Source organism: Bos javanicus, chromosome 3, assembly GCF_032452875.1.
Source record: "Bos javanicus breed banteng chromosome 3, ARS-OSU_banteng_1.0, whole genome shotgun sequence".
NCBI lineage: Eukaryota > Metazoa > Chordata > Mammalia > Artiodactyla > Bovidae > Bos > Bos javanicus.
Window position 1 is genome coordinate 112,190,754 of NC_083870.1, and position 22,937 is coordinate 112,213,690.

The 22,937-nt window shown below is 49.9% G+C and overlaps 1 protein-coding gene across 4 annotated transcripts in view; it reads left to right on the plus strand.

Annotated features, from left to right (window-relative positions):
• CSMD2 (CUB and Sushi multiple domains 2) overlaps nt 1-22,937 on the plus strand; it is a 694,802-nt gene that overhangs the window by 332,964 nt on the left and 338,901 nt on the right. For all 4 annotated transcript variants that reach the window (XM_061412621.1, XM_061412618.1, XM_061412619.1 and 1 more), the window contains one exon: nt 15,208-15,320. In XM_061412621.1, the coding sequence (XP_061268605.1) occupies nt 15,208-15,320 (113 nt within the window). The remainder of the gene's footprint in view (nt 1-15,207; nt 15,321-22,937) is intronic.

Below are 22,937 nucleotides of genomic sequence, written 5' to 3' on the forward strand. Positions count from 1 at the left end.
GGCAAGGTCATAGGTAGATCTAGGCTCTTTGGTGCTGACCTTATGCCAAGAAATGTTACTCAATCAGATGTGACTGTGATAGTTCAATAAAAATGATGATAATGGTTTAGGTAGATCAGCTCCAAAAGCCTACAGAGAGATTATGCACATGCAGACTTCATAATGCTGATCTCTTAGATTGATACATGGATCGTAGTTATGTAAGATGCTAATATTAGGGGAAGCTGGGGGAGGGGTGTACAGGAAATTTCTGTACTGTCTTTGCAACTATTCACATTTCACAGCAGTGAGCGGAAGAGTCAGTTCTCACACTCAGGTTTGTTTGAAGTCTGTGTGTTTAGCCTCTGATGGTGGTCTAGGAACTTCCTTGAGGCCAGGGAGAAGGCGGAGCTGGGAAGGAACAAGGCCAAGTATTGCAGGAGGAGGGCAGGTGGAAAGAGAAGGTGTCTACATTCAGCACTTACGGGGCTCAGGGAGACTTTTCCCGTCAGGTGGATCCTTGTTGCAGACACATCTGGTGAAGTTGTCCCCAGGTCATAGGATGCCCTGAGTCCAGCAGGTGGACTGACCTAGATGGCTGAACCTACCAGCATCTGCAGGTACACACAGAGCCTGGGTCCACTTCCCTGGGCCGAGGCTGGCCAAAGCCAAGTACGGTGTCAGCATCCAGCCCAGGGGACTATGTGGACAGGAAATGGGACAGATGATCAGGTGTAAGAATAGGGTCAGCGTGGTAGGGGGCAGGCGTACCTGTCCGCCTTTGGCAGGATGCAGCAAAGGGGGAGGCGATGAGATCTAGAACAAGACCAAGTTTGGGGAGTTAGTCCCCCAGCCAGCTGTGGGTACCTCTCGCTGGCAGAAGCCCTTCCTGACACCCAGAGGAAGAAGCCTGGCCCCTGATGTTTCCATCCAAGCCCCTGCCTCTTTCAGCCACAGTGCCTAGCTCCCTTCTTTCAAGCACACTCCTTCTTTGGGAGAGTGGTCCCCAAAATCAGTCCTGGGGGTTCCAGCAGGAGCCCATGCCCGGGGCCCCAGGAATGGGCACAACCCCAGCTAGACTACTCAGAGGCTCTCAGTGAGCTGGTTCTAACTGGACCCAAGGGAAGAGATCATCTCTCTGGAGGTGAAGCTAGGAGGGTAAATCAGGGAGCTGGTAACTGTGGCCATAGTCCCAGCCTCCAGTCTGCCATCTACAACAGAGTGGAAGAAGCTGGCAAACAGCACAGCAGAGATGGGCCCAGAAAGACAGGCCTGTGGCATCTGAGTCATTGGATCTAGTCATCCCTGGAGCCAGCTACAGTGTGACGACAGCAGCCGATAATTTCTTCTCTGCCCCACTCTGATTTGGTCTGGGCTTCGGCCACTTGAAACCATGAATATAAGGCATTAGCTTAGGTGTGATGGGGGCGAGTGATATAATCCAGGAACCCTTCCCTCCCCCATTTCCAAGTCTTCCTTCCTGTCTCCTTCCTCTCCCCACTGCTTGTGTCTGCTCTACATAATGGCCGGGTCTCTGGTTTGTTGTTCAGAGAGTATATGGACAGCGTTGGCACATCTTGGCCCCTCCATCAGCATGAATGTTCTTGAGCACTTAGTGTGTGCCACATCCTGTACTGAGAGCTTGTAAGCCCATTATCTCACGTAAACCACCTAGAGTTCTATGAGTAGGGTGCTGTTATCCATATTAAATACATGGGGAGACTGAGACGCAAAGCAGGTCAGTTCCTTGCCCGGAGTTAGACAGCTGGGAAGTGTAGAGCTGAGACTTGAACCCAGTAAGTGCTTTCCGGGGCCCACATGCTTAACTCTGCCCCAAACTGTGCTGGATTCAGTAAATGTTAGTTCCTTTGCCCACAAGTCTGCCTTGCTGCATGGAGCTATGACCCGGCCATGAATGATGGTTGCTGTGTCTTGGAGTCTCAGCAGGAGTTTATGAGCGTTGCCTTGAATCGCCGCAGTCGCACTGTAAAATGCACCCTGGGGAAAGAGAGGCTCAGAGAGGGAAAGCAACCTCCTCTAGGTCACAGAGCCCATGGATGTGGTGGCAGGATCAGAATCTAGCTCATCTGACTCTAGGATAGCTTCCTTGCTGACCTTCGCATCGCAATCCCCAGGACAGTTTAGCCCACCTATTCTCCAGCCACCTGGGAGACTCACTCCCTCAGCTATGGCTTCAGAGCTGCTAAACCATCAGGCAGGGCTGGCTAGCTGCCTCGTGGAGGAGGAGAAGGAGCGTTGAGGATGCTCAGACTCAGAATGGCAGTCGAGTGGCAGGCAAAGGCTGGCGTGGGAGTCTCCTCGATCAGCCATCTGCAAACATTGCCTCTGGATGAGAAGTATTATCCAAATGTAATCCCCAGAGGCCTCTAGAAAGCAGGCATTGCCACCCTCCCTGGAATGAGGGCAGGTCCCTTCTCCGAGTCCTGTCTGCAGTGACAGGCAGAAGCTGGGCAAGGCTGAGGAGGCAGAGCTGATGGAGGCCAGGCCAGGGCTGCCGGAGGTGGGGAGGGGAGGTGACCGCCAAGTGTACTGGTGACATGGGGCCATGGAGTGGCCCTGCACCGTGCTGTCACCAGAGTAGATGCAGCATCCTTATTCCCCAGGGAGATGAGGCCAGGCTGTGCTGGGGTCTGCTTAATCCCTGCGTTCTCTGGAGTGTCGGGTTCAAGGCACTGACTCTATCTAAGCAAGGGAGTAAAATAGTTGACATTTGCAAGATGCCTACTGTGTGTCAGTAGTCCTGGACACATGATATGCAAGAGCACAGGTATCCCATCGCACAGATGGAGAAACTGAGGCTCAGAGAACTGCGAGCACATACCTACATTTCACAGCTACTTAACCATTGAGCCCAGATTCAAATACAGGGAGAGACAGAGGCCAGAACCAGGAAGGAGAGAGGGTCTAGGTAGCATGTGAGCACGCCTCGGTCACCAGGCTCCTGAAGCCGGTGCCCTGTTCCTGGGCCACGCCTGGTGGGAGCTGACTTTAGCATCTTCGGGTATGGGGCCATCGGGTCTCCAAGCTGGATCTCAGGTCTATCTGCAGCAACAGAGACTTGAGCTGGGGGCAGGGAGTGGTCACCTGGGGGCCAGGCAGCTGACCAGGGCCCAGACTTCTCTTAGATTGTGTCCCAGTCAGACCAGAGCACATGCGGATGGAGGTGTGCAGACGTACGAGACTTAGGACATCTTATAAGACTGATGCAATGAGGTGGGAGAGGCAGCAACAGAGGTGGGAGAGATGATGCTGGAACACGCTTTTCCCGTCTCTACCAGGAGAGCCAAGCCTATGGGGCCTTCTGTAATCAACATGTGTGTAGAGTCCCATCAGCTGATCGGTCCAGTGTGGGTCACATGGCCACCCCCAATCCATCCAGCTATGGCCCAAGGCCAAGAGGCTGCCCCTTCCAGGAGCTGTGGGTCGAGGGAGGGAGACTGATCGTCAAAGCTTCTACTCAGAAAAGAGTAGAGCTGCCCGATTTAGAGCTGGAGACAGAAACAGAGAGAGTTGAGCATCCTCTGAGAAGTTGTGGGGGATCCACCACAAGCCCTCATGCCCAGATCTCGGTACCCAGCACAAGTTCCCATCTCCAGATCCAACCCCATTCTGTTCACGTTAGCCTCAAGGGCACAGCCTCTCCCCAGAGGCAGGGGAACCCTCACCAGGAAGCCATGCCCAATGGGCAGCTGAGCTAGGGGTAGAAGGAACTGACACCCCAAACCAGTCCCCAGACCTTCTCAGTGTGCTCCTCGCTCATCTCACAGCCCATCGTGATGACACTCTCATCCCCGCAGCAAACACAGCCAGAGGTCCTGTCCCCCAGCCCTCGGCGGCTCAGCCACACACCCTCCAGGGAGCGGTGCGTCTGGAGGAAGTGCATTTCCCTGCTATAGTTTGTGTGGGTCCCTGGAGCTCACAACCCTGGTAATTTGTCGAGTTTATTGATTTGCTTCTGGGAAAGAGAGCACATTTGCCCACGTCGATTACCAAACTCCACTGTTGCTGCACTGGGGCCATGTCACCATGAGAAAAGCTTCCCCAAAAGGTAACAGCAGCTGCCAAGAGCCTGGGGAGCACAGAGAGGTCTGAGGGACTGAACAGGGGGCTGCACATCTCCATGGGAAACCAAGATGAAACCTGCATGCGCCCCGAGCCACTCTTCAATGTCCCCAGGCTTCCCTGCTCATCTGCCTTTTCCTCTGCTTTCCCCACCTGTGCCCGCTGCTTCCTCCAGCAGGACTTCATTCATTCTTAAAGTCATTGAGTCAAGCGTTCCTTTTTCCTGTGAGCAGCATTTCCTGAGCCCTTCCCGTGTGTCAGGCACTCACGAAGTACTGAGAGAAGAACTAAATGAGAAGGAAATAGTTCCTGTCTTCAGGGAGCTCACAGCTTTGTGGGGAAGCAGATTCTTGTGTGATGTGTGATGAGACAAGTGCTCTGATGGAGAAAGTGCAAGGATTCTTTGCAAGAGAAAATGAGATACTCAGGAGAAGCCCACCAGTCTTCCTGGAGCCAGTGGCTATAAGATGACCCTGGATGTTTCAAAAGGAAGTAGCTAGAAAAAGGGTGGGGAGAGTTTGGCCAGGAAGTGAGTTCTTGATCTTTAGAAACACTAAGAACAGACCTTGACTGACCCTGTGTCCAGAATGCTGGAGCTGGGATTTGTGCCTTGCCAGGCAGCAGGCCTGGGAGGCCTCTGAAGTTCTCCAAGTTCTGAGGCTAGCTGTTTCCAGGGAATTCCCTGGCCGTCCACTGGTTAGGGCTCCACGCTTCCACTTCAGGAGGCCCAGGATCCACCCCTGGTCAGGGAAGATCCCACCTGCCTCTCCATGTGGCCAAAAACAAACACAAAAGACTAGCTGACCCCATTCTCTTGATCACAAAGGGGACAGCACTCAGAAAGATGCTCCAGGGGCTAAGATTCCACACTCCCAATGCAGGGGGTCTGGCCAGGGAACTAGAGCATCTAAGAGTCTGCATGCCACAGCTAAGACCCGGTGCAGCCGAGTACATAAATAAAACAAACAAATGTTTTTTTAAAAAAAGAAAAGATACCGCAATGTGGAAAGCAAGAGACTGCCGTTTGCATGATCGCTCATTCATTCAATCATTCACAAAACTTGTGCCATAAAAGTGCCTGTACCCTCTCCCTCCAAGCAGCTCCTGGAGTTGCTGGCACTCTCAGGCTTGATAGACCTTCCTGCTCGAGGCCCCACGGCGCTCTCAGCACCCGCTGCCTGTGGGCCGTCTCCCACCCCCACCTCCAACGCCTGTGCACCCGCCGCTCCCACCAGCTGAGCCTGGGATTTTCTGAGAATCGGATAGGTTCGTTGCCAGCTCTCTTGGTGCCAGTCATACTTGTTATTTTAATTATGTGACTTAAATTAAACATCACATAAACTGATGAAATATGAGTGTGAAAGGAAGTAGAGTTGCGCCTCTAGAAACTAAATTGAATGCTTTGGCATAGTTCCATGAAGGAGATGCTCTGAAAAGAACTGCTTCCTAAATATTAGGTGTGAATGAGGGAGAGAACAGCATGCCGCTGAACCGATTCCATCAGGGTGGGGACCAGGCCTGTCTTGCCCGCTGCTGCATTCCCAGTGCTTAGCACAATGCCTGGCACATCGCAGATGCCCTATAAATATGTGTAGACTGGATGAGCGGTGGCAAAATTGAAACCAGTGAGCGATGCCCTATGGGTGGGGTTTATATAAGATAGACAATGCAGAGAAGAAACCTATGGTCAAAGGAAAGACCTTGCTCTGGCGTTGCATGGACTCACCAAAAAAAAAAAAAAAAGTACCTTCAAGTATATTTATATAGTAATGAAACGTTTAAGCCATGAATGTATGCTTTTATTATTCCCCACTTCCCAGGTGGCACTAGTGGTAAAGAATCCAACTGCCAGTGCAGGAGACACAGGAGACGTGGGTTTGATCCTTGGGTCGGGAAGATCCCCTGGAGGAGGGCATGACAACCCACTCCAGTGTTCTTGCCTGGGGAATCCCATGGACAGAGGAGCCTGATGGGCTGCAGTCCACGGGGTCGCAGAGAATTGGACATGACTGAAGTGACTTAGCATGCACTTAGAAATTATTTTTTACAAACCAACTGCATCATTTGCAAGGCTTCAACAGTCAATGTCCATAAACTCTGTAAAGGGCAAGATAAATATTTTTAGCATTGTGGGTTCTAGTTGCTGTCACAACAACTCAGCACTGCCTTTGTAACATGAAAGCAGACAATATGTAAATGAATGAGCGCACTTGTGGACCCAGTGAAACTCTACTGACAAAAGAGACCGCTCAGTGTAGCTTATCAACCCGGTTCTCGGGGACCGATTTGCTCTGTATGCTAGGCACTCTGCTGCGCTGCTAAACACATGGAGACAGAAAATTCTGCTCTGGTGCTTGTGGAGCTCGCCTTTGAGTAAGCGAGGTGGTCATTGAGTCAGAAGATGATTACTATTTGCTGTGCTCAGAACAACAGTGGGGCATGTCCCAGGTGCAGAGGGAAATGCGCAGGGCACTGCTGCTCCCATGGGGGCAGGGAGAGGGGGAGGAGAGCAAAGGAGGCATTTGGTTAGGTTTATGAGATCAGTGATATTTTCCCAGGTAGTCAGATGGGGCAGCAGGGAACAGCATTCTAGGCAGAGGGAACAGCATATGCAAAGACATGGAGACTGGAAAGTGTCTGGAGCTCCAAGTTGGTGTCACAAAAGGGAGAAGGAAGACATAAAAAAAGATTAGGCTCCTGGAGCCAGGCTTCCCTGGTGGCTCAAACAGTAAACAATCTGCCCACAAGGCAGAAGACGCAGGTTTGATCCCTAGGTTAGGAAGGCCCCCTGGAGAAGGCATGGCAACCCACTTCAGTACTCTTGCCTGGAGAAATCTATGGACAGAGAAGCCTAGCAGGTCCATGGAATTGCAAAGAGTTGGACACAACTGAGCGACTGACCCTTGTCCTGGAGCCGGTGGACCTTGGCTTTCCCGTGAGGCAGTGACTTGAGCAGATGCCCTCACAGAGTATGGAAGATGGATGGAGGCAGAGGACCCGTCAGAAGGCTGTCTCTGTAGTGAGGGTGAGGAATGATGCAGTCACAAGGGGGAGAAGACGTGGCCACAGTTGGCCACGGGAGCGAAGGAGTGGAAGGAGTTGGGATGGTGCCAGGGTGTGGTGGCTGGGAGAGTGGTGTGGACCACCGGAAGAGGAAACCCTGAGGAGCAGGAGTGATGGGGGAGGGGAAGCTTTGGTTTGTTCAGAGCACAGTAAATGACCCCCAAACATATAGTTAGGGAGGCAGGAGTTGAACCTTCATAGGGGTAGCTCAGGCGTCTCAGAACTGCCTGGGCACCCGCGGTGGGACAGGCGCTGCTGGGACCCGGAGCCTGGGGAAGCCAAGCAGCCTCTGTCCAAAGATAAGTCTAGAGGCTGGGGGACTCCAGCAGCCAAAAGGACTTGTACTCACCCCAGGCATTCACCCAGTTCCTGGAAAATTAGTAACTTCGTGGATTTGTCTTGGGAAAAGGTTTTTTTTCTCAGTACAGCAAGAGTCCTAGGCTTTTGGCTAAAGAAAAACCAATATGGAAATCATTTGTGATGAGACTGGATGTCAGGGCTGAGTCAATAAAGGCCTGCTTCAAGGGTGAGAGGGAGCTCGGGCCGGGGAGTGGGAAGCAGCCTCCAACAAGGGCCTTGGTGCCCTTTGCCGCTGCCAGGACGTTCCCACAAGGGTTTCCCTGGTTGCATCGTGGTGTTCTCACCATCCCCCAGGGAGGGGAGCAGACAGCAAGTGGGAAGGGTAGAGGGCTTGGGAGTGCGGTGGCGAGCACATCCCATATGTCACATTCTCCCTGCTCAGCCTGAGCAATAGAAGGGTGGTTTATGCAGGGCCTGGAAAGATTCTTCAAGCCTGAATCAGATCCAGGCTGTGCACATAGCTTGGGTAAGAGATAAAGCCCACAGAAGGTGCGCTGGGAGCACAGAAGCCAGAGACTATTGACCGAGGAACAGAGGCTGCACGGAGAAGGAGATGGTGAAGCCAAACCTTGTAGATAACCGGCTTTGCAGGAACTTCTGTATCTAGGGAGCCGCGGTGGAAGAGGTGCCCTCCGGCAAGCACGGAGCCTTGTGCACAGTACGTGCTTGTGAGTGAATGAATGAGTGAATGTTCCCCTGAAGCTGTCCATGTTCAGGGATGCTGAGATTTAAACCAAGACCTCCTCATCTTCCTCCCTCTCAGTTTAAAATTAGGCAGCAATTCCTTGCAGATTACTGTTGTCATCTTGTGGGGCGTGTCTCTCAGCACCCCACATGCGGACTGTATGAGAAGCTTCTTAAGAAATGCTTTCCACGCAGTTTGCTCTGAGCTCTATTACCAGAAGCACAACTTAGAGCTTTCTGCTGAGGAACTCAAAGCCACTTTTTCCATAATCAACTACATGCATTAGAGGGAGTGATTTTTTTTTTAATTCTCCCCAAGCCAGATTCCATTAATGAAGCCCCATTTAACGGAAGTCAATTTACCAAAAAGAAAAAAAGAGTTGAGCATAATTGCTTAAATACATTTTATGTTGTACTATGGTAGCAATTTACTGGGTGAACTTGGAATTCCCCAAGCCCCCCATAGTGAAGTTAATGTGGACAGAAAGATTTGAAGGGGGGAATCTCTCTTTGTGTGTTCTCTCCTTTAATTATGATTCTAACAGGGAGCAAAATTAAAGAGGATCCTGGGGGGACGAGGGAGGGAAAGTAAAGGAACAGAATGGAATTCAGCTTCAACAGTTCCACTGCCTTCCCTGAGTACAGAGGCTCTATCTGAGATGAGTTTGAATCCCACTTCTGCTGCTTACTAGCTGTGTGAACTTGTGCAAGTTTCTTAACGTCTCTGTGCAGCCAGGTGGTGCAACGGGAAGGGGCATAGACAGCAGCAGGTGCAAAGGCTTGGGTACGTGCATGTAAACTCAGTCGTGTCCAACTCTTTGCCATGCCATGGACTATAGCCCATCAGGCTCCTCTGTCCCGAATTTCCAGGCAAGAATACTTGAGTGGGTTACCATTTCCTTCTCCAGAGAATCCTCCTGGCCCAGGGATCAAGCCCACATCTCCTGCATTGGCAGGTGGATTCTTTACCACTGTGCCGCCTGTACAAAGGCAGAGAGGCACAAAAAAAGCAGTGCACATAAGGTCTTCTGTTTGAGTGCGCAGTGATGTGTGTGTGTGTCTATGTGTTTGTGTGTGTGTGTCTATGTGTGTGTGTGTCTGTGTGTGAGTGTCCGTGTGTGTGTGTGTGTATGTGGGTGTGTGTGTGTGTCTATGTGTGTGTGTGTCTGTGTGTGTGTGTCTATGTGTGTGTGTGTGTGTGTGTATGTGTGTGTGTGTGTCTACATCTGTCTGTGTGATGTACTCAGAGAAGGAAGGCAGGCCAAGAAGACTTCACTGGGAAGGTGACATTTGATACAAGACTTTGAGGAAGTGAGAGGGTGAACCAGATGGCAGTCTGGGAGAAGAGCCAGTCAGCAGGCAGAGAAACTACAACGGGCAAAGGCCCTGAGGCAGGAGTGGGTGTGGCCAGTTTTGAGCAGCCTGGAGACCCTTGTGGCTAGAGCATAAACAATAAGGAAAAGAGGAGACACACTGGCTTTTATAAGGAATAAGGAACAAGGAAAGGAGAGCTGAAGACACGCTGGCTTTTTTAAGACTTGGAGACTCTGGTGAAGCCTTTGGCTGTAAGAATTAGAGCCACTGAAGATTTGATTTTAATTAACTCTGACAGCGAAAGTGTGAGTCGCTCAGTCATGTACAACTCTTTGTGACCCCATGGACTGTAGCCCACAAGGATCCTCTGTCCATGGAATTCTCCAGGCAAGAATACTGGAGTGGGTAGCCATTTCTTTCTCCAGGGGATCTTCCTGACCCAGGGAAAGAACCCACGTCTTTTATACCTCCTGCATTGGCAGGCAGCTTCTTTACCATCTGAGCCACCAGGGAAGCCCTAATTAACTATATTAATGCATAATTTAATACATGCATAGGGAAGCCTGGCGTGCTGCAATCCATGGGTTTGTGACAAGTTGGACACAAGTTGGTTATCGAAGAACAAAAAATGTGTAATTTATATTAAAAATTGTTGTCCAGTCGCTCAGTCATGTCTGACTCTTTACAACCCCATGGACTGCAGCACACCAAGCTACCCCTGTCCAGCACCATCTCCTGGAGCTTGCTCAAACCCATGTCCATTGAGTCAATGATGCCATCCAACCATCTTGTCCTCTGTTGTCCCCTTCCTCTCCTGCCTTCAATCTTTCCCAGTATCAGGATCTTTTCTAATGAGTTGGCTCTTCGCATCAGGTGGTCAAATATTGGAGTTTCAGCTTCAGCATCAGTCCTTCCAATGAATATTCAGGGTTGATTTCCTTTAGGATTGACTGGTTTGATCTCCTTGCAGTCCGTCCAAGGGACTCTCAAGAGTCTTCTCCAACACCACAGTTCAAAAACATCAATTCTTTGACGCTCAGCCTTCTTTATGGTCCAACTCTCACATCCATACATGACTACTCTAAAAACCATAACTTTGACTATATGAACCTTTCTTGGCATGGTAACATCTCTACTTTTCAATATGCTGTCTTCCAAGGAGCAAGTATCTTTTAATTTCAGGGCTGCAGTCACCATCTGCAGTAATTTTGGAGCCCAAGATAATAAAGTCTGACACTATTTCCATTGTTTCCCCATCTATTTGCCATGAAGTGATGGGACTGGATGCCATGATCTTCATTTTTTGAATGTTGAGTTTTAAGTCAGCTTTTTCACTGTCCACTTTCACCCTCATCAAGAGGCTCTTTAGTTTCTCTTCGCTTTCTGCCATGATGGTGGTGTCATCTGCATATCTGAAGTTATTGATATTGCTCCCAGCAATCTTGATTCCAGCTTGTGCTTCATCCTCCAAACTGGCATTTCTCATGATGTACTCTGCATATAAGTTAAATAAGCAGGGTGACAATATACAGCCTTGACATACTCCTTTGCCAATTTGGAACCAATCCATTGTTCCATGTCCAGTTCTAACTGCTACTTCTTGACCTGCAGACAGGTTTCACAGGAGGCAATTAAAAAATGACCCATCTTAAATGTACAGTTCTGGGGGCTTTGACAAATTTGTGCATGCCGTATATCCACCACCTTATTATTATAAGATAAGACCATGTCTTATTATATAAGATAAGACCGTGTCTTATTATATAAGACAAGACCATCTTATATATAAGACCATTTCCAGCACCCCAGAACGTTCCCTGTATTCCTTCCAACTCAGGCACGCACTGATGTGCTTTCTCTCACTGTTGATTCGTCTTTTCCAAAGTTTCATAGAAACAGATCACACAGTATATACTCTTCTATCATTCAGCATAATGCTTTTGAGCATCTTTCATGTTGTAAGTGTTAGTAGTTGTTTTTTATTAGAGTTTTGAGTAAGGCATGACATCATCGCAATGGCAAAGTTTAATGTGATAATTCCAGCATTTAAGTCCCTAATTCTCTGATGGATACCAAGAAAACTCTCAAATGTGCATGTATGTCCCAGGAGACAGAAGCAGAAACAGAGTAAAGATGCACAGGGCCCCGAGTTGAAGCCTTGGGAATGAATAGGTATAAGATTGCTGGGAGCAGGTGAAGGTGTGGGAGAGGGTGATGTCCCTTCAGGCTCCTCCTGTCTGTACAGTTGGGGGTTAAAGTTGATCCCAGGGCTGGAGAAGAGTCGCTGACTTCCTAAATTCCAGTTACAACCCAGATCATTACTCTCATCCTGCTCTTGGGACCCCAGCACTCTCCCCTCATTCCATTTTGCAATAAACAGCCTTTGGTTCTGAATTATTCAGGTAAATTCTCCCTATTTCTACTTCCTTATGTAAATAGCCTCCAAGCTTTGTCATTGAGATAGAATTGAATTTGGCCTGGGGAAGAAAAAACCCACAATACTTTTTGTGGCTCCTTAGAAAACTTGAATGGCTCTGCCTGTAATAAACTATTTTAAATGGGATCTGGTAAAATATACAGTAATTGGTTTCTGTTATAGCTCTTACTATAGCAGTATGGATGGTATTCCTGGAGTTTGGTGTGTGTCAGCATTTTCATTATAGTAAAAACTCAGTTTTTCAGGGTGAGAGGCTCCTTGGTTAGTTCCTTTGTCTAATACGCATTTATGGAGACCCATTATGCTGGAGCTCTCTCCCTTTCACGCCTCCAGACCACCTCCCCTCCCTTTTCTGCCCTGTTTCATGCTTAGGAAGACTTACTTGTCAGACTACACCAGTATTCTTCCTTGCCCTCTGGCTTCCAATGGGCTAGATCAACAGAAGCATCAGCAGTAGATGGGAGGAGGGGAGGCAGGAGAGTGAATTCCGGGTATTCATTCCTTGCTCCGTCCTGGTGGGAATCTGTGCAAACTGGCTGTAGTCCCAGCTGACCAAAGATCTGGGTCCTTTCTAAGCTTCAGGGCTCACCATTTCTGTCCAGGTCTGTGAGGGGTTAGCCATACTCTTGTTACCAGCCTCAGAATCCTGCCCCATCCCCGATGGTGAAGAGCACATTCATTCACCCAGAATTATCTCAGATGACTGAGCCACCTGTTTTCTGCGGGAATCCTGACACACCTGCTCGTGTCAGGCATTTTGTTAGGTGCTCAGGACAAAGATGAAGAACAAAGATGATGGAGAATAAACAGCAGCTGCCACTTACCGAGAGCTTTCTATTTGCTAGAGACGGTGCTAGTCTTTTTTGTGTATTATCTCATTCAGTCCTCGCAACCCTTTCAGGGAGGGATTATTATCCTCATTTTACAGATAAAGTCACAGAGAATGTAAGTAATTTTCATAAGATAATACAGCCGATCCCTCCAGAGCCCCAGCTCCCCGCCCCCCTGCTCTACCCACCCACCCACCTATCTTCACTGCCCTCTTGGAGGCATATTCCTAGGGAGACACACACCTGGATAAATGAATTAAAATCTGAGCAACTTGCTGTGGCATCACAGAGGAGGGAAAAGGGAATTATGTTTATTGAGTTAATACGTGCCTGATACTGGGCTAGGTCCTATACGCGGAAGTCCCCTCACTTATTCCCATGGACTCTCCAGGCTGGTGTTATCATTCCATCTTCAGAAAGATGGAGTAACTGATCACACTGATTGGAAGTGGTGAAGCCTGGATCTGAACCCAAATCTGTGTGGTTTCAGAACCCAGGAGAGTAGGAGAGCCCTTCCTGGGTGGGGACGTGATATTTGCAGGTGTCCCAAAGAGTCGGATACAACTGAGCGACTTCACTTTGACTTTTCACTTTCATGAATTGGAGAAGGAAATGGCAACCCACTCCAGTATTCTTGCCTAGAGAATTCCAGGGATGGGGGAGCCTGGTGGGCTGCCGTCTATGGGGTCGCACAGAGTCAGACACGACTGAAGCGACTTAGCAGCAAAATCATCTCGGGTGACACGGTGGGTGCAGGGGAGAGGGTTACTGGTGGGTATATTCCAGGCAGAAAAGGCAAATGCATGGGAATTCCCTGCTGGTCCAGTGGTTAAGAATCCACCTTCCAGTGCAGGGGACGTGGGTTCCTCCTTGGTCAGGGAACTAAGGTCCCACATGCCTCGGGGCAACTCTAAACCCACACATGCCACAAGGGAAGTTCCCATATGACTCAATGAAGGTCTTGCATGCTGCAGCTGAGACTCAACACAGCCAAATAAATAATAATAATTAAAGAGCAAAGACATGGGAAAGGAGAAAGCTTGGAATGCTTAGGTGTGATCAGGGTGTCCGGGCAGGGCAGGATGGATGGTACCAAAGGGGACGCGTCAGGAGGTTTGGTCCCTGATTCAGACACAGAGAGGAGGAGCAGGAAGATACCGGTTCTTGGCTGCTGGAGGCTGTGGGGTCCAGGAGAGAAGAGGGTGCTCCCAGGGTGCAGGGTGGCGGGGGGGGGGGATGAGCAGAAAGAGGAGGGGCATTGGGGGCTTAGCCTGAGTGTGGCGAGGGGAGAGGACCCTCCCATGGTGAGCAGAAGCCCTTTCAAGAAGGAGACAGGATAGGAAGTTTGGAAGGCCAGTCTTGTGTGGACACTGGGGAGCCACAGAGGTTCTTGAGCTCTGAGCAACTCTAGGAGGAAAGATCTGATTGATGTAAAAGCTGGCCCAGGATGCAGCTGGGCAGAAGGCTAGGGCAGTGACTGGCGGCAGGGGGGCATATGCTGGTGTCGACCCACTGAGCCAGACTGGCTAGAACTCGGAGGAGGCTAAGTTAAGGGAGGAGAGGCAGCCTAGAAGCAGGAAGGGTAGTGAGGGGTAGGGGCCAGCCCTCTTGTGGAGGCAGCAGGGATGGAGCGGGAGGCAGAGGAGACCCAGGGCCTAGTGAGTGACCCCGAAATGGGCCCTCACACCTGGGAAGGGCGTGCTGCACACAGTGGCTGCCTGAGCCCTTTCTCCTGACTTCTCTGAGGCCCCGAGGGGCTTGCTTGGGGTGGCTGAACCTCTGCCCCTGAGTGCGGGGGGAATGGTGGGGGCAGGGGCTGAACCTCTGTTAGAGAGCTGGGGCTGGTCCTCTGTCCAGGGCTGGATCTTTGTGGGGCATCTGGAGCTCTGCTGGAGGTGGGTGTGTGGGCATCTGCTGGGCAGAGGGGTGGTGGGCCTCTGCTTGGAGGGCTGGGTCTCTCTCCAGGGTGGCCAGACCTCACTGGGAGAAAGAGTCCTCTGCTCCTGCCCTGAAGCATGGCCCTCTCCTCTCAGCATCTCCCTGGTGGCTCAGGTGGTAAAGAATCTGCCTGCAATGCAGGAGATTGGATTTGATCCCTGGCTTGGGAAGATCCCCTGGAGAAGGGAATGGTTACCCACTCCAGTATTCTTGCCTGGGAAATCCCAAGGAAAGAGGGGCCTGGTGGGCTACAGTCTGTGGGGTCCCAAAGAGTCATACATAACTAAGCAACAAAGCAGATGTGCTCAGCCTCTCAGCAGTGGAAAGAACCACGGGCGGAGCCAGCTCAAGACACCCAGGTCCCAGGCTCCTTGCTGGAGGGCGGCTGGGGCAGCGTGGCCCTCCCTTCTGCCGGGGCAGAGGCCCCAGCACACGTGGGCAGTGGAGAGACTCCCGGGTGGCCAGTCTCAACCAGCTGTGGTCCCTCACATCCCCCTCCCCTACTTCCTGTCCCCACAGGTTCACTGGAGCCAGCCTCCCAGCCCCCGTCATCAGCAGCAAGAACTGGCTACGGCTGCACTTCACATCGGATGGCAACCACCGCCAGCGTGGCTTCAGTGCCCAGTACCAAGGTAGGTAGGGCTGGGCGGCAGAGATGTCCTCAGACTGGGTATACTTGCCGCTGTTGTCCTGCTCTTATTTGCAGACCCAGAGGTCTGCGTTTCAGCATCTCTGCATCTGCCGCTGTGGTCTGTTGCCCAAGGGAGGACATTTCTCGAATTGTGTAGAATTGTGTGCCCTGAGCTGCCCCTCTTCAGACCAGTGGAATCTTAATAGTATATACCAGGGGCCTCCTGAGAGCCGGGCACTGTGCTTGGCGCGTGGTCAGCATCGTCTCACTTAATCTTTGTCATTACCCTGTGAAGCAAAGACTGTCACCATCTCCATTTGATGGACAAGGGAGCTGAGGCTCAGAGAAATTAAGCCAGTTTCCCAAGGCTATCTGAACGTCTGCCCCTCAAATCCAGAGCCCACCCTCCTACTGGCAGAGTTTAGCTAGAGTAAAGTAGGAGAGCTGCCCATGTCTGACCTCTCATTCATTTCGTGTGGAACACGAATGTTTGACAAACGACAGGTGAGACTTTAGGGAGCTCTCCAGCTCAGATGCGCAAATCTGGGAAGAGCTCTCTGGGGGCAAGACATCAGACCCAAAATGGCAGGTGGAAACTGCAGGTGAGCAGATTTCTGCTCCATCCATGATGAATTTCCTAACTCCAAGAGGAGAGCTGCCCATGAAAAGAAGTGCATTAATCCTAAGGTGGGGAGTCCTCCACACCTGGAGGAGATCCCAAAGTCCGGTGGATGGTAGGTGTAGATGACAACCTTCCTTTTCAACCTTGAGTTTGTCCCAAGTACAGAGAATTTATCCATGGAGACAAACAGTAAGGATTGGTTTCAAACTTGCTCATTAACCCATTGCTCTCACCAGTTATGGGCTTCCCAGACTCGAGTTCGATCCCTGGATCGGGAAGATCCCCTGGAGGAGGGCATGGCAACCCACTCCAGTATTCTTGCCTGGATAATCTCAAGGACAGAGAAACCTGGAAGGCTACAGTCCACAGGGTCGCAAAGAGTGGGATACTACTGAAACAGCTTAGCATGCACACACACTGGTGGCTCAGTGGTAAGGAATCCGCCTGCCAATGTAGGAGTCGCAGGTTCTGTCCCTGGGTAGGGAAGATCCCCTGAAGGGGGAAATGGCAAGCCACTCCAGTATTCTTGCCTGGGAAATCCCATGGACAGAGGAGCCTGGTGGGCTACAGTCCAAGGGGTCCCAAGAGAGTCGGACACAACATAGTGACTAAACAACAAAAATCACCAATTACAAACGGAAGTTGGTTCTGATAGATTCAGGGTGAATTTGTATTGCCCACCTATTAAGCAGAGGCCCTGTAAGAGGCCCTGGGGAATAAAGAGTGGGCTGTATTGGGAGTGAGAGAGTATGTGTATCAATCAGTGTGCATAGGACACAGGCCTGACGGAAGAGGGTGCTGTGCTCAAGGCCACACCACCGTTAGGAGAGGGCCCCAACTCCTGGGGAGGAGCAGGGCAGCCTGTCTTTCCATGCCCACCTCGGAGGCTCTGAGGCTTCGGCCTGAACACTGAGCACCCTGCCCCCACCCCCAGACGTGGCACCGGCAGGATGGGGGCCCCCAGGGCCAGGCTTTCAGGCTGGGAACTGGGATAAAAGCAGCATTGGGAGCAGAAACATGACCTCTAGAATCTGAATCTTTTATGCACAGCTTCATCCTTAGCCTTGGGTAACAGGACTCCCTTGAAATTATTTTTAAAAAACGAACAGGAAACCAACTTTGACAAGCTTCACAAACCCTGGCTCCGAGGACTTTCTTCAAGACATTTTTTTTTTCTGCACCTGAGGTTGGGCCTTTGTGGGAGTGAAGCACCTCTTTGGCTCTTCCTGGCATGTTTTCCAAAACAGAGAAGCAGAAATGAACGTCATTGTTTCATCTGATTAAAGAGGTTACAGGTGTTTCTTATATAAGTCAAGTTTCTGAGGGACCATGTGCTGCGGTCATAGATTAGGGTTTGCAGCCAGACAACAGGCAACGAGAACACCAATCAGGAAGTCTCGAGAAGGTCAGGATCACGCATCCATTGCGCGCCTGCCATGCACCAGGCCTGCACCAGGCCCTGTATGAGGTTTAATCCTCCCCTCAGCACAGTCGTGGATATGTTTTTTAATTCCCATATCTCAGAAGGAAGCTGAGGCTCAGAGAGCTTGTGTACATCGCTAAACACACACAGATCACACAGACTATGAGTTGTTGTTGTTCATTCGCTCAGTCATGTCTGACTTTCTGTGACCCCATGGCCTGCAGCATGCCAGGTTTCCCTGTCCTTCACCAACTCCCGGAGCCTACTCAAACTCATGGCCATTGAGTCAATGATGCCATCCAACCATCTCATCCTCTGTCATCCCCTTCTCTTCCTGCCCTCAGTCTTCCCCAGCATCAGGGTCTTTTGCAATGAGTCAGCCCTTCACATCAGGTGGCCAAAGTATTGGAGCTTCAGCTTCAGCATCAGTCCTTCCAATGAATATTCAGGGTTGACTTCCTTTAGGATTGACTGGCTTGATCTCCTTGCTGTTCAAGGGACTCTCAAGAGTCTTCTCCAGCACCACAGTTCAAAAGCATCAGTTCTTGGGCACTCAGCCTTGATGATGGTCCAACTCCCTCATCCATACATGACTATTGAAAAAACCATAGCTTTGACTATGCAGACCTTTGTCGGCAAAGTGATGTCTCTGCTTTTTTAGCATATCAGTGATGAAGCTCAAATTCATTCACAGGCCTATGTGAGGTTTTCTGCAAAATCACAAGGCCTTCTCCTTTGGGGCTATGGTTGCCTCACTTTTCTTATTTGACTGGTAGCTTTTAAACTTTGTTTTGTTAATCTCATCCCACCATAAAAAAAATACATTTTTTCCATTACAACCTGGACACACATATATGTCTGTAGACCTAAAAGGAAAATGTCACCAAGTGCTATTTACCCTTAGTAAGTATGATGCACCCTGAAAATTTCTTTTCCAATTTTTAGTATTAGTTGCAACTTTTAAATCGATTTCACAAGTCTGTAGCAAGGAACAGCCCACAATCTGAAAAATGGTGTTAGTTACAAACTTCTCAAAAGTAGGCTCTTTCTTGTCCTCTGTCTGTCCTCCCTTATCCTCCTACAGCACAGCCCAGAACAGGATTTGCACGCTGGTGTGCACCAGTGTACCAGTGTTTCAAGGACTTGGCATTCATAGATATTAGTTCATTCAGTTCTAACAGCAGCTGTGTGAAGCAGGTACTATTAGCCCATCTTACAGATGAGTACTGAGAGCTGCAGAGAGGGTCCCGTGGTGGCTCTAGGTCTCAGCCGTAGAGTGTTGGCGCCCAGGTCTGAACGCCAGCCAAGCTCATCTGGATCTGGCATGCGAATAGACTGTGGTGTGTGCCACTTGTGTTAATACATGGTTCTCCCCTGGGAGCTTTCTCTAGTGTTTTCCAGACTGTGAGTACATAGTGCAAGGGTCCACAGCAATCATTTGGAGACTTAACTGACAACTTTATAAAGCAGGGTTTCTCAGCCTCCGCACTGTGGACACTGTAGCCGGCATAATTCCCTCCGGTAGGGGCTGCCTCAGGCACTGCAGGCAGTATAGCATCCCTGGCCTCTACCCACAAGATGCTAGATGCCAGCAGCACCCACACGTGTGCGTATATACACAAACGCACACACACACACACACACACAGTTATGACAACCATAAAGTCTCTAGACTCTGCCAAATGTCCCCCGAGCACAAAATCACCCCCAGTTGAGAACCACTGCTCTAAAGGGACAAAAACTTTGGAACCACTAAAGAACATTCTAAGTTTTGCTGCTTGTAAATTCAGTCCCAGAGAATAGCAGAGGTAGGTTTCGGTCAGGGGTCTAGGAGGAGACAGGAGCGTACTTCCTGCGTGGCTGTACCTGAAGAAGGTTTAGTGACGGGTCCAACTACAAAGAGGAGGGTGAGATTAAAGGAACCCAGAGCAATGATGAGGTCCCAGGGAATAAGCAGCTGAGAGGCCTTTACCACACTAGGGGAAGGGCCAGGGAAGGGGGAGCAGGAGCTGGAGCCATTGAAGAGGGGCTGCCTGGCAGAACTGAGGAGGCTGACCCCTGCCAACCTCTAGGGCAGGAGGGGTGCTGGGAATCTATAACCATGCAGGAGGGGACCCCAGGAATCACTAACCAGATCTTGCCCTTCTCTCCAGCACATCTGCTGTGCTTCCCATCTGCCAACCCAACAGGAAACCAGGAACAAGGGAACAGAGGGCCTGCCCTGTTCTGCTGTGTGCCCTAGGAGGTGGGCCAGTTGGACTGGCAGGCTTCCTTGTTCTCCAGCTGTCCACAGAGGTCCAGCTCCGGGTCACAGGACAGGGCAGAGGAGAATGCGCCTAGGGAGTCATTCGCACGTGACCAGCTTCACCCGTGCTCCGCTTTATGGCCTTGGAATCTCAAGGGAGGGAGGGCACTTCAGAGCCAGTAATTCCCAACTCCTGTTATCAGTGGAGGTTTTGTCCCAGAGAAACAAACAAGAAAATTAAAATAAATAAATGTAACTGAAGAATTGATGCTTTTGAACTGTGGTGCTGGAGAAGACTCTTGAAAGTCCCTTGGACTGCAAGGAGGTCCAACCAGTCCATTCTAAAGGAGATCAGTCCTGGGTGTTCATTGGAAGGACTAATGCTAAAGCTGAAACTCCAGTACTTTGGCCACCTCATGCGAAGAGTTACTCATTGGAAAAGACTCTGATGCTGGGAAGGATTGGGGGCAGGAGGAGAAGGGGATGACAGAGGATGAGATGGCTGGATGGCGTCACCGACTCAATGGACATGAGTTTGTGTGAACTCTGGGAGTTGGTGATGGACAGGGAGGCCTGGCGTGCTGCAGTTTGGGGTCGCAAAGAGTCGGACATGACTGAGCGGCTGAATAGAACCTACAACACAGCGCGTTTCCTTCTTGTCTCAGTCCCATTAGAATTTAGGGCTGTTCATGGCCACAAACAATTCTGACCAAAACCATGTGGTAGCAGAGGGTCTGAGTTCTAGGCTGGTGCTGCCTGGAGCTGACTGTCGGAAGGTGGGCAGTTGTATTTCATTTTTGAGAAATGTGTCCCTTTTGATATTACCCAAAAGACCCACATGACCAGACCAGTCTCTGCTGTCAAAGAGAGCAGGTTAAAGAGAGGAGCAGACACGAGTCTGTCACTTCTGTGCCGTAAGAGAAGAGCTATAATCGAGGCCTGATGAAAGGTTCTGGGAGTGGATGAAGGAGCAATTCATGTTGTTGGAGACACTTAAGGAAAGCCAGACTTCAGGGTGAGTCTCAAAAAGAGGCCAGACAGACAATGGGAAGAAGCCTTCCAGGTAGAGCTCAAGCAAGACAACGCGAAAGTGCTAAGTCTACGGAACCACAGATACCTGTGTGTGTCTATAGCACAGGTCAGCGAACTACAGCCTGCAGGCCAGGCTCAGCTCTCTGCTTGTTTTCATGTGGTCTTCAAGGGAAAAGTGGGTTTTACACTTCTTTTTATTTTAATTTTTTTTTTTTAAATCTGGCCATACCACATGGCACACAGGATCCTAGTTCCCTGACCCAGCGATCAAACCCACACTCCCTGTTTTGGAAGCATGGAGCATGTATTGGAAGCATGTATTGGAACCACTGGACCACCAGGGGAGTTCTCACATTTTTAAATAGTTGAAGAAAAAAATAAATAGTTGAAGAACATTTCATAACACATGAAAATTATATGAAATTCAAATTTTAGCATCCATAAATGAAAGGTTATTGGAACTCAGCTACGCTCATTAATAGACAAATTTTCTATGACTGCTTGAGCCCTGCTGGAGTCGGGTAGTTTGCAACTGAGATGAGGCATTTTACAGAAAACATTTGCTGACCCAGAGTGAAGTCTGCAGTTACGAGCTGCGATGGGCAGCTAGAGTTATGAGGCTGGAAAGTGAGGTAGGCAGTCACATCATGGCATTAAAAGCTGCCGTAAAGCTGGGCTTCACCCCAGAGTGGAGCTTGTGCTGTGCTCAGCGTTCAGTTGTGTACAACTCTGTGCGAACCCGTGGACTGTAGCCCACCAGGCTCCTCCATCCATGGGATTTTCCAGACAAGAATACTGGAGTGGGTTGCCGTTTCCTTCTCCAGGGTATCTTCCAGGCCCAGGGATCAAACCCACTTCTCTTGAATCTCCTACATTGGCAGGCAGATTCTTTACCTCTATGGGGGGAAGCCCCCCATAGTGGTGAGAGGTTGATCAGAAGTTTTAACAAGAGCAGAGACATGATCACATTTTCATTTCCTAAAAATCTTTGTTCTAGAATGAAAATAATGGGAGACAGATACGCGTTTTTGGAGGATGAGAAGTTGACAAGGACTTACCTGGTAGTCCAGTGGTGAAGACTGCACTCCCAATGCAGGGGGAACAAGTTCAAACCCTGAAAGGGGAACTAAGATCCTGCGTGCCTCATGGCATGGCCAAAAAAAATTGTTTTTAATGATGACAGTGAAGATCCAGAGTTTAGGCAAAAACAGTAGGAGATGGAGAAAGGGACATAGACCAGAAGAGATCCTTCTGTGATCAACCACCCTGGACTCAGTACGTGTCAGGTTTGGGATTGAGAGGGGATGGGGGAAAGGGAGTCAGAGATGAATCTTAGGTTTTTAGCTTGAATAAGTGAGTAAAATAAATGACAGTATTAACCAAGACAGTCCCTGGAAGAGGCAGATGGGGGTGGAGTTTGCTTGGGATGCATTGATTCTGAGGTAGTGTGGGATGCCAGGGTTTGGGGGATGATCTGATAGACAGTTGTCTCTTCTGTCAATCTGTAGCTCAGAGAAGGGTCTTGGCTAGAGAAAAAGATATAAAAGCTTCCAGGCAAAGTAGAGGCTGAGGTCACCAATCCCATCTTAAGGCATGAGTCCTCCCATGCATGTAACAGAAGAGAAGTGGGTCAAAAGAATGGGCTTTCCAAGTGGGTTCCTTGGATACCATGGGGTTAGCAGCTGTTTTGCAAAGGGCTGAGCAGGTGGAATTTCCACCCCAACTTCACCTAGAGCAGTCCCTCTTTGATCCATTTGTAGCAGGCATGTACCTAAGCAGGTTAGAATAAGTTCCTCTACCTAAAGCCCAAGAGTTGAGGTTCTATAAAATTCCTTCCTGTTCTGGAAGAGCACTGAGATTGTGTCTTCAAACCCTCTGTCTCCAGGTGAAGAATATTTCCAGTCCTTCTCATTGTTTCCTTGGTTGTTTTGTTTTTGGTTTTATTTTTTTAAGTCTACAAGGAATGACAGTGAGAAGAGCCTTTCTTAAATGCCCCCAGTGGCCACTGATCACAAGGGGTGAGGGGCTACCCTGGAGGAAAGGTGACCCCCTTCACTGTTGTGTTCCTCATCTGAAGAGGGAGCAGTCACTTTAACCCCACAAGGCGACTAGAAGTTAAAGGAGCTCCTGGTAAAATGTCTGACACTTGGCAGGCACTCTTAAAATGGGAACTTGAAGCTTCCTACCCTATCCATCACCTTGACCCCTGTTCTATGGGAAACGCTCAAGCAATGAGAGCGAGCTGGCGGCTCTGGCTCCTTTCACACGTGTCCCCCTTGCTGCTGCTCTGACCTGA